This window comes from Sander vitreus, unplaced genomic scaffold (assembly GCF_031162955.1).
Source record: "Sander vitreus isolate 19-12246 unplaced genomic scaffold, sanVit1 ctg531_0, whole genome shotgun sequence".
Lineage (NCBI taxonomy): Eukaryota > Metazoa > Chordata > Actinopteri > Perciformes > Percidae > Sander > Sander vitreus.
Window position 1 is genome coordinate 12,652 of NW_027595630.1, and position 17,513 is coordinate 30,164.

Below are 17,513 nucleotides of genomic sequence, written 5' to 3' on the forward strand. Positions count from 1 at the left end.
GTGTGTGTGTGTGTGTGTGTGTGTGTGTGTGTGTGTGTGTGTGTGTGTGTGTGTGTGTGTGTGTGTGTGTGTGTGATTGTGTGTGTGTGTGTGTGTGTGTGTGTGTGTGTGTGTGTGTGTGTGTGTGTGTGTGTGCGTCAGTCGCTGGGAACGAAGCAGCCCCTGCCCGCTGCAAAGGTCTGACAGGACTGAAACAGCAGACCAAACAATTCCCCCAAGAGCAAGCATTAGTGCAACAGTGGACCTTTCTCTGTAGGGAAACATGAACATTACATCACTCTCACACACACACACACACACACACACACACACACACACACACACATACACACACAAACATATATAATGTTTGCACCGAAGCGACTAGGAAAGAGCATTTTGAGGGACTTTTTGAACTTGGAGTTGGTACTCTCCCAGTACAAGAGGAACTTAGAGAAATAATTGGTCCTGATGTCAGCGTACGTCTCTGATCGATCACATGAGCCATGTAGCACCAGCAACTGACATTTTAAACCTCTAGATAACTAGTCTGCTGAAAGAGTAATGCTTTATCGTCACGCTCTTCTCACAGCGTAGAAAGCACATTGATTTGTGCTAAGCTAAACCATGGACAGTTCCTTTAACATACAGAGATGTGTCCAAACTACATCAATTATTAACAGGAAGTCATCATTTTAGTTCCTGGAGATGTTTTTCTTTACATCTTCCTACACAAATATCTCCTTTTTGTTCATCAGTGTTTGTACCTGAGAGTGTCTAGTCTCCAGTTTGGATCCTCCAGTCCCGCTGACAGTAGCTTCACTCCTGAGTCTCCTGGATGATTGTAGCTCAGGTCCAGCTCTCTCAGATGGGAGGGGTTGGAGCTCAGAGCTGAGACCAGAGAAGTACAAACTTCCTCTGAGATCAGACAGCCTGACAGACTGCAAACACACAGAACAACACACAGGAACCCCAGGTACATTTTGGTCCAAATTTAGAATACACCTTTAAAATCATCTGTTCTATTTAACTATTTAACAACAAAACTAAACAATAAAAAATCCTCATGGAAAGTAACTCTGAGTCTAGAAATTAATAATTATATAATTAATAAATACTGCCCAAGTTTATTGTATCAGCAGACACAAAGCAGCTGTTTTATCAACTAAAGATAGTCAGATTTTAAATGGTCATCAGTAGAATGGGTTAATGAATCCTGACCTGAGTGTCTCGAGATCCAAACGGATGATTTGATCTAAAAGCGATGATCTAACAGCTGATGTTATCTAACAGCTGATGTTATCTAACAGCTGATGTGATCTAACAGCTGATGTGATCTAACAGCTGATGTGATCCAAACTATTCCAGTAACAGTTAACTCCAGAGTGTAAAAATGTTGTTTCATCCAATGATTAACTTCTCATCCTCTTCCAATCATGCATCAAAACTAAGTCCTCCATATAAATCGAAATTAACAACAAAACGATCCATTGTATCATTGTTGTAGGCTAACGTTACTGTTTTTTTATACAGCCCTGGACGGTACAATGTTGCCATGGAAATGGTGGAGTAATATCGTATGTGATGCACCAGGTGTGCCCAAATGGCTCTGGGTGTCATGCAGATTTGAGTAAGTTTTAAATGTCTAGTTGACCAATCAGATTGTCTGGTCAAATTCACTTGTTGTATATTAAGGAATAAACAAACGTCCAGTAATCAAAGTCACATGTTATTAAAATATAAATGATTTCTGGATCTCAGCCACAGTTCATATTTCATTCTTTATGAAGTGTTTCTAAATCAGAATAAAATACTGTTTGTTGAAAGATTATTGTTCTTGATCTGACCTGAGAGTCTCCACTGTGCAGTGTGGACTCTTCAGTCCAACAGAGATCAGCTTCCCTCCTGAATCCTGCAGGTCGTTGTTACTCAGGTCCAGCTCTCTCAGACTAGAGGACTGGGAGCTGAGAACTGAGGACAGAGCTTCACAGCTTCTCTCTGACAGGTTACAGCCACTCAGTCTGGAGAGACAACAGGAAGGAAACAAGTTATTTATATTTAACTCCTGTTGAAAGATAGAGTATGTAATGATGAATAAATTACACTTACAGAGCTTTGTTGGAGGGATGGTAATGAAGAAGACACATAACGATTGTGTTTAAATGTTAAGTCTGGACTTTTGGTGATACAGAATATAAAATCCACTTTCTAAACAAGTTGGAAACATAACTAATTGTGACTGAATGAGGAGTAAAAAGACATCTAGTATTCAAATTCACATAAGATAAAAAAAGCCATAGCCATAGTTTATACTTTGTTTTTAACAACATCTTATAAATAACAACAAAATGCTTTGAAAACACTCAAAGATTTCCGAATTGCTAAATTTTAAATCCTGACATGAGAAGGGCGGTTTAAATTGAATAAAGCTTAAAGTTTAGAGAAATGTCATATAAGAAGACAAATAACGATTGTGTTTATATGTTGAGTCTGGACTTTTGGTGATACAGCATATGAAATCCCTTCTCAGCATGTTTAAAGTGGCCATATTATGAGTTATTTTTTGTCTCTGGTGCTTCCACACGCATACCAACTTTGTAAAAAATAAAGCATGCTACCTCGTTCTCAATAGCAAAAGTCTCCCAGCTAATCCTGCCTTGTAACTGACTGAAGGTGGAGAAACAGCCTTTCTTTTACTGTCTATGGAGCTAGCTAGCTGACATGATCTACATCTGAGCTACTGAGCATGTGCAAGTCCAATCAAAGATAGTACAGAAGAAGAAGAAGAAAAGAGGTCTCACTCTGTAGCTAAAACAGAGACCAGCTGAAAGAGGATCTGCAGCAGTGAGAGAGAGCTGTGCAGTACAACAACAATATGGTGTTTTTGGAAAATGAAACCATGTAAACCTGTTCTGGTACAACCTGAAAATACAGTTATGAACCTGAAAATGAGCAGAATATGGGCGCTTTAAATATCTGCTGCTCTACTCCAAACAAGTTGGAAACATGATAATTAATCGTGACTGAATTAAGCTATATTACACGAGAGGGTTTGATTTAACGTCATTATGATGAATAAATCACACTTACAGAGCTTTTTTGGAGGCTTTGACCACTAGCAGCAGCCTCAGAAGAGCGTCCTCTGAAGCAGAGTATTTCTTCAGGTCAAACACCTCCAGATCTGTTTTCTGATGACAGTAAGATGAAGACCAGAGCTGACCACTGAGCAGGAGATAATTTATCTGTGGAGAGACTTCCTGAACTCAGGGACTTTTGGATCTCCTCCACTAGAGAACGATCATTCAGTTCATTCAGACAGTGGAACAGATTGATGCTTCTCTCTGCAGACAGATCCTCACTGATCTTCTTCTTGATGTACTCGACTGTTTCCTGATTGGTCTCTGAGGTACTTCCTGTCTGTGTCATCAGACCTCGTAGGAGACTCTGATTAGTCTGCAGTGAAAGACCCAGGAGGAAGCGGAGGAACAAGTCCAGGTGTCCATTTGGACTCTGTAAGGCCTTGTCCACAGCACTCTGATGGAGACATTTTAGTTCAGGTTTGAGTCTGAAGACTTTAGGCCGCCAGGAGGTTGTTTGTTCTTCTGACAGCAGGTTGACTCCAGAGTTGGTGAATGTCAGATGAACATGAAGAGCAGCGAGAAACTCCTGAACACTCAGATGGACGAAGCAGAACACCTTGTCCTGGTACAGACCACTCTCCTCTTTAAAGATCTGTGTGAACACTCCTGAGTAAACTGAGGCTGCTCTGATATCGATGCCACACTCTGTCAGGTCTGATTCATAGAAGATCAGGTTGCCTTTCTGCTGCTGCTCAAAAGCCAGTTTTCCCAGAGACTCGACCATCTTCTTTGTCTCTTTATTCCAGTTTGAATCGGTCCCAGCTCCTCCACCGTATTTTATGTTCTTCAGTTTGGACTGAACCACCAGGAAGTGGATATACATCTCAGTCAGGGTTTTGGGCAGCTCTCCTCCCTCTCTGGTCTTCAACACGTCCTCCAGAACTGTAGCAGTGATCCAGCAGAAGACTGGGATGTGGCACATGATGTGGAGGCTTCGTGATGTCTTGATGTGGGAGATGATTCTGCTGGCCTGCTCCTCATCTCTAAATCTCTTCCTGAAGTACTCCTCCTTCTGAGGGTCAGTGAACCCTCTGACCTCTGTCACCATGTCAACACACTCAGGAGGGATCTGATTGGCTGCAGCAGGTCGTGTGGTTATCCAGAGGCGAGCAGAGGGAAGCAAATTCCCTCTGATGAGGTTTGTCAGCAGCACATCCACTGAGGTGGACTCTGTAACATCAGTCAGGATCTCAGTGTTGAGGAAGTCCAGAGGAAGTCGACACTCATCCAGACCGTCAAAGATGAACACAACCTGGAACTCTTCAAACCTGCAGATTCCTGCTTCTTTGGTTTCACTGAAGAAGTGATCAACAAGTTCCACCAAGCTGTACTTTTTCTCTTTCAGCACGTTCAGCTCTCTGAAAGTGAATGGAAATGTGAACTGGATGTCCTGGTTGGCTTTGCCTTCAGCCCAGTCCAGAGTGAACTTCTGTGTTAAGACTGTTTTCCCGATGCCAGCCACTCCCTTAGTCATCACTGTTCTGATTGGTTCCTCTCTTCCAGGTGGGGCTTTAAAGATGTCTTCTTGTCTGATTATTGTTTCTGGTCTGTTGTGTTTTCTGGACGCTGTTTCAATCTGTCTGACCTCATGTTCATCATTGACCTGTGCAGTCCCTCCCTCCATGATGTAGATCTCTGTGAACATCTGATGCAGAAGGGTTGGGTTTCCTGCTTTAGCAATCCCCTCAAACACACACTGGAACTTCTTGTTTAGGTTAGTCTTGAGTTTACGTTTACAAACTCCAGCAGAGCTTCCTGAATGAATACATAATAAAAAAGATCATTAAGTAATTTTGTAAAGCAAACAGGAACATACTTTGACCCTTCTCTGGAGACATTAGTAAACGTCCCATTAGTCCAGTAAGTTAAATCTTTAGAGAAATCCTCTTACTGCTCTGCAGACGGTCAGCCAGCTCGTCCTGCTTCATTCTCCTCAGGAAGTCCAGTGTGATCTTCAGAAATGCCTCTCTGCTGCTGCTCTGCTCTTCATCCTCACCCTCCCTCTGACTCTCTGAGCATTCTGGGTAATCTGGACTCAGAAGCTTCTGGATCTTCTTTAGCTCGTTCTTCACAAAAGTGACGATGTTCTCCCCCAGCAGCTGGAACAGAAGATTATATGAATGACACAATCAAACTGAAATCATGGAAGCAAACATCAGATCCATGTTGGACAGACTGACAATCCACTGGTCTGAAAAGCACAGCATGGAGATGATTGTGAACAGAATAGGTGTAAAAGTAGTTGTTGTACATGTACGGACCATAAATATGGAGTCCAGGTGTGTTTGATGCTGCTGGGCAGACTGACCACTGGGAACCTCTGAGCTCTCCTGGTCCACTCTGTGGAGGAATCAGGAAGCATTAGCTCACATCATGTCTGTCCACACAGAGACAAACACAAGATAAAGGTCCTGTGACTTAAAGTGTTGATTACAACACAGAATCAGATGGTTTCCCCTGACATTAAAGTGTTGATTACAACACAGAATCAGATGGTTTCCCCTGACATTAAAGTGTTGGTGGTGCTGCTGACCCCAAAGTGAATCGACAGAAAGAACTAAGAAGTAAGGAAGCAGAGCTTAGATGGCCTGTTTGTAGTCGGGGAGAACTGCTGACCTGGACTGAGGATACTGTTGGATGGTGGTTCCCTTTTTTTACTTCCCCTTATTGACTTCTGATCTGACATCCAACTGGCAAACCCACATTCAACATTTTGGGAAGAATTTTGCGTTTTGACCAATTTGGTCAGGAGACTTGGGGGGGGGGGAAGAGAATCTGGTCATGAATCCACTCACTGAAACTTGGCCTTAAGTGTCCAGACTCAAATGGCAGAAGTCTTCTCATGGTAAATAGTGTCCTGACATTGAACATTTGAACAGCTTATTAACGTGAGCTTGTTGCCCCGTGTGCGCTGATGCCTCATCTGTTGACATTTCCGAATGCCTTCCTACAGTTGCTTAATAAAAGCGGGCTTTCCACACAAAAACGTAGCCTACATGTGTCATTAGTATGAGAAAAAATGAGATTTTAACTGTGTCGGGCTCGGGCCGGGCTCGGACACAAATTTCTTAAAGTGCCCATATTATGAAAAAAACACCTTTTCTGGGATTTGGGGTGTTCTTTTGTGTCTCTGGTGCTTCCACACGCATACAAACTTTGTAAAAAATCCATCCATGCTGTTCTGAGTGAGATACGGTTTCTGAATGTGTCCTGCCTTCAGTCTCCGGGTGAGCTGTTCAAAATCGGCAAGGCTTGTGACGTCACAAGCCGAAACGAGCTGGCTAACCGCAACCGTTAGCTTGTAGTGTTAGCATGCTAATGCTAACACTAGCATGCTACCTCGTTCTCAATAGCAAAGCACTGCTACAACACACACAAGTTCACCATAATCTCCAAAAGAACTACTTCCATGTGCGCCCTCATTTAGAAGAAGTCTCCCAGCTAATCCTGCCTTGTAACTGACTGAAGGTGGAGAAACAGCCTTTCTTTTACTGTCTATGGAGCTAGCTAGCTGACATGAGCTACATCTGAGCTACTGAGCATGTGCAAGTCCAATCAAAGATAGTACAGAAGAAGAAGAAGAAAAGAGGTCTCACTCTGTAGCTAAAACAGAGACCAGCTGAAAGAGGATCTGCAGCAGTGAGAGAGAGCTGTGCAGTACAACAACAATATGGTGTTTTTGGAAAATGAAACCATGTAAACCTGTTCTGGTACAATCTGAAAATACAGTTATGAAGCTGAAATGGGCTCATACAGAATAATTCAGCCTGATCTGGACTCCATTGAGATCTACAGTTGAAGACTGCTCTCACTGGACAGCTTTCAGATGTGAGAATATAAATATATGTGAAGAAGAAAGATGCTGAAAATAAACTTAAAACTTCTCTGGAAACATAAAAGTTGAAACATGAATCAGCAATATTATAATATTATTAACAGATTACCTCTTTTCAGCAGAGGGTTGTTGACCTTTAAAGTCAATGAGGCGTTCAATCAATTGACCGGTCGCTCTTAAAGGACACACAGCTGGGTTCAGGTCCAGGTTCAGGTCCAGGTCCAGGTTCAGGTTCAGGTCCAGGAGACTCTGGTCTCTGCTGGGTCCTGATAGAAAAACACATTTATTGAGGGTCACATGTTCATTCCTTCTTCTTCTTCTTCTTCTTCTTTCCTGCGGCTGTCACCCAACTGAACTCTTGCTCTGCATCCCGGTGACAATTTAAACTACTAAGACCCCCCCCCCAGGCAATGTGCACCACCCTATCCCCCCCCTACTGTTTATTTACAGATGTCCATACTGTACTGTAGCCATATTCTACTGCTCTTCATACTACTCATCCTGCACATACACTTATTCTTACTACTCTTATAATGTTACCAAGCTGCACATATCTGTCTATATGGTTCATACTGAATATCCATATTTATTCTGTTTTTCTCATTATATATTCTGTTAATACACTAAATATATCGACTGTATATTATTCTTACTACTAGTATAATGTCACTGCTACTACATTGCACATATCTGTACATGTTGTTCATACATTGTTCATGTTACATAGCCACATTTATTCTGCTCTTATAACACTGTAATATATGTCTTGTCCTGTCTATGCTCCACCTGTCTATACTAGTATATCACGTTCAACTTTTCTGCTTTTTTTTGCACTTCTGGTTGGACGCAAACTGCATTTTGTTGTCTTTGTACTTGTACTCTGCACAATGACAATAAAGTTGCAGCTAACGTTAGTCTACCGCTAGCTAGTTAACACTATACTCGACAGCAGCTAACGTTAGCCTACCACTAGCTAGTTAACACTATACTCGACAGCAGCTAACGTTAGCCTACCACTAGCTAGCTAACACTATACTCGACAGCAGCTAACGTTAGTCTACCGCTAGCTAGTTAACACTATACTCAACAGCAGCTAACGTTAGCCAACCGCTAGCTAGTTAACACTATACTCGACAGCAGCTAACGTTAGCCTACCGTTAGCTAGTTAACACTATCCTCGACAGCAGCTAACGTTAGCCTACCGCTAGCCAGTTAACACTATCCTCGACAGCAGCTAACGTTAGCCTACCGCTAGCTAGTTAACACCATACTCGACAGCAGCTAACGTTAGCTGATAGAGAATTCATTTTTATAAAGTCTTTTATTCATCTTATTCAACCTTTTATGCTCCCCATATTATTCAGCTTATTTCCTTGTAGCAATGTCTTAATATAATTTAACCTTAAGGCTCTCTATATGCACATTTAACAATCTCATGCTTTCTATGCTTATTATACGCATAATACGATATATGTTTCTCTGAGTGTCAGCTGCTCTTTCTCGGAGACAGTAAGTGTCTCACTGCAGCAAATCATGGGTTGTAAACATCTTTAGGGCCGAGGTCACTCAAAGTACATGTCCTCCAGGCGCCCGCACTTTGCCCTGGTTCCCTAGAATAGACAACACAAAAGCATTCCTATGTATCAACAACTGTGAATCTGTGTGTGTTTTTGAATAAATACTGACTCTCTTGCAGAGAAACATTTGAAGTTCCTGAGAGCAATGCTGGAGAAAGGTTGCTCACGTGCGTTTCTTCCCTTTTGCAAATGTCTATTAACTGCTCATTGCCGTCTGAGTCTCGTTTTCTTGCTTGACCGTCTTTGATTTAATAAGTTAAAGTGTCCTGAACCTGACATTTTCTGGTGCCGAAAACCCGGGAGTCAACAGCTGAGGAGATGCCTCATCTGTTGACATTTCCGAATGCCTTCCTACAGTTGCTTAATAAAAGCGGGCTTTCCACACAAAAACGTAGCCTACATGTGTCATTAGTATGAGAAAAAATGAGATTTTAACTGTGTCGGGCTCGGGCCGGGCTCGGACACAAATTTCTTAAAGTGCCCATATTATGAAAAAAACACCTTTTCTGGGATTTGGGGTGTTCTTTTGTGTCTCTGGTGCTTCCACACGCATACAAACTTTGTAAAAAAATCCATCCATGCTGTTCTGAGTGAGATACGGTTTCTGAATGTGTCCTGCCTTCAGTCTCCGGGTGAGCTGTTCAAAATCGGCACGGCTTGTGACGTCACAAGCCGAAACGAGCTGGCTAACCGCAACCGTTAGCTTGTAGTGTTAGCATGCTAATGCTAACACTAGCATGCTACCTCGTTCTCAATAGCAAAGCACTGCTACAACACACACAAGTTCACCATAATCTCCAAAAGAACTACTTCCATGTGCGCCCTCATTTAGAAGAAGTCTCCCAGCTAATCCTGCCTTGTAACTGACTGAAGGTGGAGAAACAGCCTTTCTTTTACTGTCTATGGAGCTAGCTAGCTGACATGAGCTACATCTGAGCTACTGAGCATGTGCAAGTCCAATCAAAGATAGTACAGAAGAAGAAGAAGAAAAGAGGTCTCACTCTGTAGCTAAAACAGAGACCAGCTGAAAGAGGATCTGCAGCAGTGAGAGAGAGCTGTGCAGTACAACAACAATATGGTGTTTTTGGAAAATGAAACCATGTAAACCTGTTCTGGTACAACCTGAAAATACAGTTATGAAGCTGAAATGGGCTCGTAGAGAATAATTCAGCCGGATCTGGACTCCATTGAGATCTACAGTTGAAGACTGGTCTCACTGGACAGCTTTCAGATGTGAGAATATAAATATATGTGAAGAAGAAAGATGCTGAAAATAAACTTAAAACTTCTCTGGAAACATAAAAGTTGAAACATGAATCAGCAATATTATAATATTATTAACAGATTACCTCTTTTCAGCAGAGGGTTGTTGACCTTTAAAGTCAAATGAGGCGATCATGTGACCGGTCGCTCTTAAAGGACACACAGCTGGGTTCAGGTCCAGGTTCAGGTTCAGGTCCAGGTTCAGGTCCAGGTCCACGAGACTCTGGTCTCTGTTGTGTCCTGATAGAAAAACACATTTATTGAGGGTCACATGTTCATTCCTTCTTCTTCTTCTTCTTCTTCTTTCCTGCGGCTGTCACCCAACTGAACTCTTGCTCTGCATCCCGGTGACAATTTAAACTACTAAGACCCCCCCCTCCCCCCCCAATGTGCACCACCCTACCCCCCCCCTACTGTTTATTTATTTACAGATGTCCATACTGTAATTACAGCTATACGTAGCCATATTCTACTGCTCTTCATACTACTCATCCTGCACATACACTTATTCTTACTACTCTTATAATGTTACCAAGCTGCACATATCTGTCTATATGGTTCATACTGAATATCCATATTTATTCTGTTTTTCTCATTATATATTCTGTTAATACACTAAATATATCGACTGTATATTATTCTTACTACTAGTATAATGTCACTGCTACTACATTGCACATATCTGTACATGTTGTTCATACATTGTTCATGTTACATAGCCACATTTATTCTGCTCTTATAACACTGTAATATATGTCTTGTCCTGTCTATGCTCCACCTGTCTATACTAGTATATCACGTTCAACTTTTCTGCTTTTTTTGCACTTTTGGTTGGACGCAAACTGCATTTCACTGTCTTTGTACTTGTACTTTGCACAATGACAATAAAGTTGCAGCTAACGTTAGCCTACCGTTACCTAGTTAACACTATACTCGACAGCAGCTAACGTTAGCCTACCGCTAGCTAGTTAACACTATCCTCGACAGCAGCTAACGTTAGCCTACCACTAGCTAGTTAACACTATCCTCGACAGCAGCTAACGTTAGCCTACCACTAGCTAGTTAACACTATACTCAACAGCAGCTAACGTTAGCCTACCACTAGCTAGCTAACACTATACTCGACAGCAGCTAACGTTAGCCTACCGCTAGCTAACACTATACTCGACAGCAGCTAACGTTAGCCTACCGCTAGCTAGTTAACACCATACTCGACAGCAGCTAACGTTAGCCTACCGCTAGCTAGTTAACACCATACTCGACAGCAGCTAACGTTAGCTGATAGAGAATTCATTTTTATAAAGTCTTTTATTCATCTTATTCAACCTTTTATGCTCCCCATATTATTCAGCTTATTTCCTTGTAGCAATGTCTTAATATAATTTAACCTTAAGGCTCTCTATATGCACATTTAACAATCTGCGTTTCTATGCTTATTATACGCACAATACGATATATGTTTCTCTGAGTGTCAGCTGCTCTTCTCGGAGACAGTAAGTGTCTCACTGCAGCAAATAATGGGTTGTAAACATCGTTAGGGCCGAGGACACTCAAATTACACGTCCTCCAGACGCCCGCACTTTGCCCTGGTTCCCCTAGAATAGACAACACAAAAGCATTCCTATGTATCAACAACTGTGAATCTGTGTGTGTTTTGAATAAATACAACTCTCTTGCAGAGAAACATTGGAAGTTCCCTGAGAGCAATGCTGGAGAAAGGTTGCTCATGTGCGTTCTTCCCCTTTGCAAATGTCTATTAACTGCTCATTGCCGTCTGAGTCTCGTTTTCTTGCTTGACCGTCTTTGATTTAATAAGTTAAAGTGTCCTGAACCTGACATTTTCTTGTGCCGAAACCCGGGAGTCAACAGCTGAGGAGTCCAGCACCGCGCTCGATCAAGGCCTGAGAATCTGTCGACAGCCGTCCACCCCTTCGCGGGACGGGGCCCTAGGTTGGTCCGACGCTGCCCTGCGCCCCTCGGTGACGACTCCCACGGTCAAGGAGCGAACAGACATGGGTGAGTGATGCAGTTTTGAGTTTCTGAGTGGGCACAGCGTCTACTGCAGAAAAAGTGCACAGTGGCCTGGGGCCAGTTATTGCTAGCTAAATTGAAAGTATCATTGATGTTTATTCTTACTGTCTGGGACTATTATTGAGTAATATTTCTGGTTGCCTGGAGCCAGATAAAAAGCTCATAGTAAGGCTATCATTGATGTTTATTTTCTGTCTGGGACAAAGCTAAGCAAATAACGGGGAAATATCATTTGATATTTTCTATCTGTCTGGGACAGAACCGAGCGACACAATTCTCCCCGAGCGGGGAGACGGTAGATGTGTTTTGAAGCCGTTCTGAGTATTTTCAGAAGTCTGGCTGGGTGTTTTTGTGTTTCACTGATAATTGCTGTTTGTGTTTTGCTGAGTTTGCTGAAGTTTGCTGTTGTGTGTTTTTGCTGTTTTGCTATGTTGTGTTGCTAAATAGCGGGTTATTGTATAATTTGTGGCTGGTTTGTTTTGTTTGTTAATTGTCTGAAAACAATACGGTTGTTGCTGCAACGCGGGTTATTGTATTTGATATTTGTCTTAAAGCAACAAGACTGTAGCTGCATAGCGGTTTAATTGTGGCTATTTGTGGGTTTTTTGGTGAGAAAAAGGAACACAGGTTGGTGCAGCGCAGTTGTTGTTTTTGTTTATTGTGGGATTTGTGAGTTGTGAAATAAAGGAAGAGAGATGGGTCAGAATCAGAGTGTCACCATTCCTAAAGATGTGAAATTCATGAAAAGAGCCTTCCCGGGAAGCGTAGAATTTGTGAATGAATGGGTGAAAAAATATGGTTTTGATGGAAAGCTTAGGTTAGCTTCTGTGACTGGTTTACTAGAGCGATTGTATGTTGAGGAAAGAGTGACAGTCAAGGAGAAAAAGAGAAGGAGAATACAGCGTGAGCTGCATGCAGCAGGAATGTGGAAAGAGCAGGCAGTCAAAAGAGAGGCAGAGATTGAGAGAAAGAAATGAGAGAAAGAATTAAAAAAGGGTCCAGTTGCAGAATTTACTAAGGCAGACAAAGGTCCAGATATAGAATGTGCTGTAGCGGCTCTAACAATACATCCAGATGATGAGACTGGACCACGAAGACGAAAAAAGCCCCCGCAACAGCCCCCCCACAGCCCCTCCTCCCTGCACCTCAGCCTGAGGAGGCACCCCCCACCCACACCGAGTGTGGCACTCCCATCTGCGCAGGATGATGACGAGACCGGAAGAGAGACAAAGAGAGGGAAATGCCTACAGGGGTCACACCCATTCGAAATCATACACATGGATTTCATTGAACTAAACCGAAGTGGTACTTACAAGTACTGTTTAGTCCTGGTAGATTCCTTCTCTAAATGGGTAATAATAGCACCCTCACGAAAAGCAGACGCCATCACTGTAGCCAAAGCACTCGCTAAAACAGTAATTCCACAGTATGGCATCCCAAGAATCATTTGGAGTGATAATGGTCCACATTTTGTAAATGAGACAGTGACACTGCTAGGACAGCACCTAGGCATAGCACTAAGACGACACTGTTCCTACCGGCCCCAGAGCGCAGGGTTGGTTGAACGAACGAACGGGACAGTAAAAAAATAGGCTAAAGAAAACTATGGAACAGACAGGAAAGCCATGGCCAGAGTGTTTTTCCCCTCGACAGGGCTGACGCCTTTTGAAATGGTTCATGGCAGGCCATTTGTGTTACCGTTGTGGGATGGCGTCCCCTGGGCAGAGAAAAGTGATGACCCAGGGGCCCTCTTGGCAGAGTGGATGTGCAAAGTGTTTAGAGATAGGAGCGTTCAAAGTGCATGTAATCTGCCTATCTCTCCCTCCCTGTCTCCCCAGGTGCGGAGACTGCAACCAGGTGACCAAGTGCTGATAAAAGTGATAAAGAGGAAGTGCTGGTCATCACCAAAGTGGGAGGGGCCATACACTGTGCTCATCACCACGCCCACAGCAGTAAAGATCGCAGAACGATCCACGTGGATACACCAAAGTCACTGTAAAAAGATCATTCCATTCCCGCACTCGACTAGACTGGAGATCGGACGGTATCAAAACCTTGTCCGCTGAAGAAACCATCTGTGACTATAGACTCTATACTCCAGCTATGGGTGCTCATAAGGGATGGGCCTTTTCTGTCCTGCTGGCCCTCTGCATGTCGCCGACAGCGGCCCAGTGGCCACAACAAAGGGACGGAAACCAGCACTCTGTGCCTCGTGGTGTGCTCAATGACGAGGCTATGTGGGACTACAAAGTGATTTACAATTCCTCTTACGATTTGAACTTATGGTATCGTTATGCTAAATACGTAGCCAGATCCAGAAACAACACCAATTGTTATGTGTGCACCCACATGCCAATAGCCGCCAATAACCCGTACGTAGTTCCGAAACCCGCCAACACCAGCACCATCTTCCCACACGCACTACCCTCTGCCTTATCACCTCACCTGATGAACATGTCCGTGAATTGGCAAATGCCCCCACCAGTTAATGTATCTAAATTAGATTTCTCCCAGTTCATGGGACCCCCGCACAACGAGACGTCACATAGTCCCCTCTATGGTCCTGTCCATATACCCCCAGGTGCTAAATATACTTTCTATGAGAATCATGTCTACATAAACACGGTAGACCCGGTACAAATGGGAGAAGTCTCCCGAGTGCATTGCGCTGTGGTGCACACCCCCTGTACACCGCTGCCCAATGGCACGCTGAACACAACCCAGGCAACTCCTGGTACGACTTGTGTACCCTATTTCCAAGCCCCTGATGCACTGGGTGTATATGGCCAGCTAGGTTTCAATTGGCTGTGTGGCTCCTATATGTTTCTAGATTTACCAATGGGATGGGAGGGTCGTTGCGCTCCAGTAGAACCAGCAGATCACTCGTACATGGTGACGCTTCACCACCTCTCACGCGCCAAACGCAATGTTTTTGAACATCATGATAGCATATGGGGAACAGACGTCCCCAACGATCATAAATTGTGGACCGATGGCCAGAAGGTCGTACATGCACTTTTCCCGTGGGTAGGGGTGGGTAAAGTTGAGCTAAGAATGGAAACATTCAGTTTCCGAGTGGGACTGTTCATGAATTCTACCATAACAGCCCTGTCAAAAATACGCCAAGAGCTCGCCGCCTTACGACTGGTTGCCCTACAAAATAGGCTAGTGTTGGATCAATTGACGGCGGCACAGGGTGGTGTATGCACACTGATTGGTGCTACTTGTTGCACGTTTATCCCAGATAATGACAAAGATGCAGGAATTATTCAGCAAGCCATCCTCAATGTAACTGCCCTTAGAGATGCTGCTGAGGCAGATAATGTGGACAAAGGAGATTTCCTCTCCTGGTTGACTTCAGGACCATGGTATGGGTTATTGCTTAAAATTGTTACTCCCCTTGTGACAGTGCTGGTAATAATCTTCATAGTGCTAGGATGTGTAATGCCTTGTGTCCACACACTGATACAACGAACTATGTCTCAAGCATTGACCAACTATGCACATGTTCAATACCAACAGCTCTCTGCCACTACTGGCCAGTAGAAATGTGGCCCCATGCAAATCAATGATGTGTTAAACCACCTGTAAATAATGCCCTTTAAACTTATCTTGGCCAAAGAGCGATCGCTCCTATTGGAGGGTCGAGAAGGAATTTCCCCTTTCAACAGAAAGGTTTTCGCCTTCTCCTTGATGAGAGTACAACCTTCCTGTGAGTACATGTGATGATGTAATTATTAAAAACCATATTCTGGAGAGATAATTATTGATGTTTGTTAAATGTACAACAGGAGGGAAATGATAGAGAATTCATTTTTATAAAGTCTTTTATTCATCTTATTCAACCTTTTATGCTCCCCCATATTATTCAGCTTATTTCCTTGTAGCAATGTCTTAATATAATTTAACCTTAAGGCTCTCTATATGCACATTTAACAATCTGCGTTTCTATGCTTATTATACGCACAATACGATATATGTTTCTCTGAGTGTCAGCTGCACTTCTCGGAGACAGTAAGTGTCTCACTGCAGCAAATCATGGGTTGTAAACATCTTTAGGGCCGAGGTCACTCAAAGTACATGTCCTCCAGGAGCCCGCACTTTGCCCTGGTTCCCCTAGAATAGACAACACAAAAGCATTCCTATGTATCAACAACTGTGAATCTGTGCGTGTTTTGAATAAATACGACTCTCTTGCAGAGAAACATTTGAAGTTCCCTGAGACCAATGCTGGAGAAAGGTTGCTCACGTGCGTTCTTCCCCTTTGCAAATGTCTATTAACTGCTCATTGCCGTCTGAGTCTCGTTTTCTTGCTTGACCGTCTTTGATTTAATAAGTTTAAGTGTCCTGAACCTGACACCCGCTAGCTAGTTAACACCATACTCCACAGCAGCTAACGTTAGCCTACCGCTAGCTAGTTAACACCATACTCCACAGCAGCTAACGTTAGCCTACCGCTAGCTAGTTAACACCATACTCACAGCAGCTAACGTTAGCCTACCGCTAGCTAGTTAACACCATACTCGACAGCAGCTAACGTTAGCCTACCGCTAGCTAGTTAACACTATACTCGACAGCAGCTAACGTTAGCCTACCACTAGCTAGCTAACACTATACTCGACAGCAGCTAACGTTAGCCTACCGCTAGCTAGTTAACACTATACTCGACAGCAGCTAACGTTAGCCTACCGCTAGCTAGTTAACACTATACTCGACAGCAGCTAACGTTAGCCTACCACTAGCTAGTTAACACCATACTCGACAGCAGCTAACGTTAGCCTACCACTAGCAAGTTAACACTATACTCGACAGCAGCTAACGTTAGCCTACCACTAGCTAGCTAACACTATACTCGACAGCAGCTAACGTTAGCCTACCACTAGCTAGTAGCTGGATTAAACAGGGTTAAATGCTGACAGCTAACACTAAACGGTGTAAAGTGTGACTGTGTTTTACTGTAGAGGATTCAACACCGGGATGTAACAATCTGCAGCTGGTCGGAGAAACAACACAGACGGTGCGTTCAATGAAACTGGTAAACTACAGCCTCGTGGTGCATTTGAAGTTATTGTAAACGTCCTTTTCCATCTGGTTGTTGTTTTTGTCGTTCAACAGCAGTTTACTAGTGAAATAAGTTATTGTTATTGTTCTACATTATTATTAATCATTTAATGTTGACCATATGGCCTTAGCAATAAACAAGCCGTTCTTTAATGTCACCAACTGTTGTTTATACCTTTTTATTTCTTTTCTTTGTTTACTTTCTTAAAAAGTCTCGGTTCAGGCACCGTTAATTATGTATGAGATTAATTTAGATTAATTAATAACAGAGTACGTCATTAATTAGATAAAAAATGTTAATCGATTGACAGCCCTGATTTAAATATAATATTTCTAAATGTTGTCTAAACCGAAAGATATTTTGAGTAACAAAGGAAATTATTTTGCAAAAATATTCTCATTTCAGTCATCAGCTACAATAATTTCTTTCCACAAAATTACAAAAATCCACTTTATTTGAAGGAGTGTGCATGATTATTATAATATTATTAACAGATTACCTCTTTTCAGCAGAGGGTTGTTGACCTTTAAACTCAAATGAGGCGTCTCATTGACCGGTCGCTCTTAAAGGACACACAGCTGGGTTCAGGTCCAGGTTCAGGTCCAGGTTCAGGTCCAGGTTCAGGT

At 42.9% G+C, this 17,513-nt stretch overlaps 1 protein-coding gene across 1 annotated transcript; it reads right to left on the reverse strand.

The window, feature by feature from the left end:
* Window positions 1-628: 628 nt before the first annotated feature.
* Window positions 629-9,963, reverse strand: LOC144514288 (NLR family CARD domain-containing protein 3-like). Its single transcript, XM_078245469.1, is given in 7 exon segments — window positions 629-920; window positions 1,827-2,000; window positions 3,070-3,161; window positions 3,163-4,874; window positions 5,011-5,218; window positions 5,381-5,459; window positions 9,881-9,963. Coding segments are annotated over 7 exon segments (2,502 nt in total). The 5' UTR covers window positions 9,931-9,963; the 3' UTR covers window positions 629-733.
* Window positions 9,964-17,513: the final 7,550 nt, after the last annotated feature.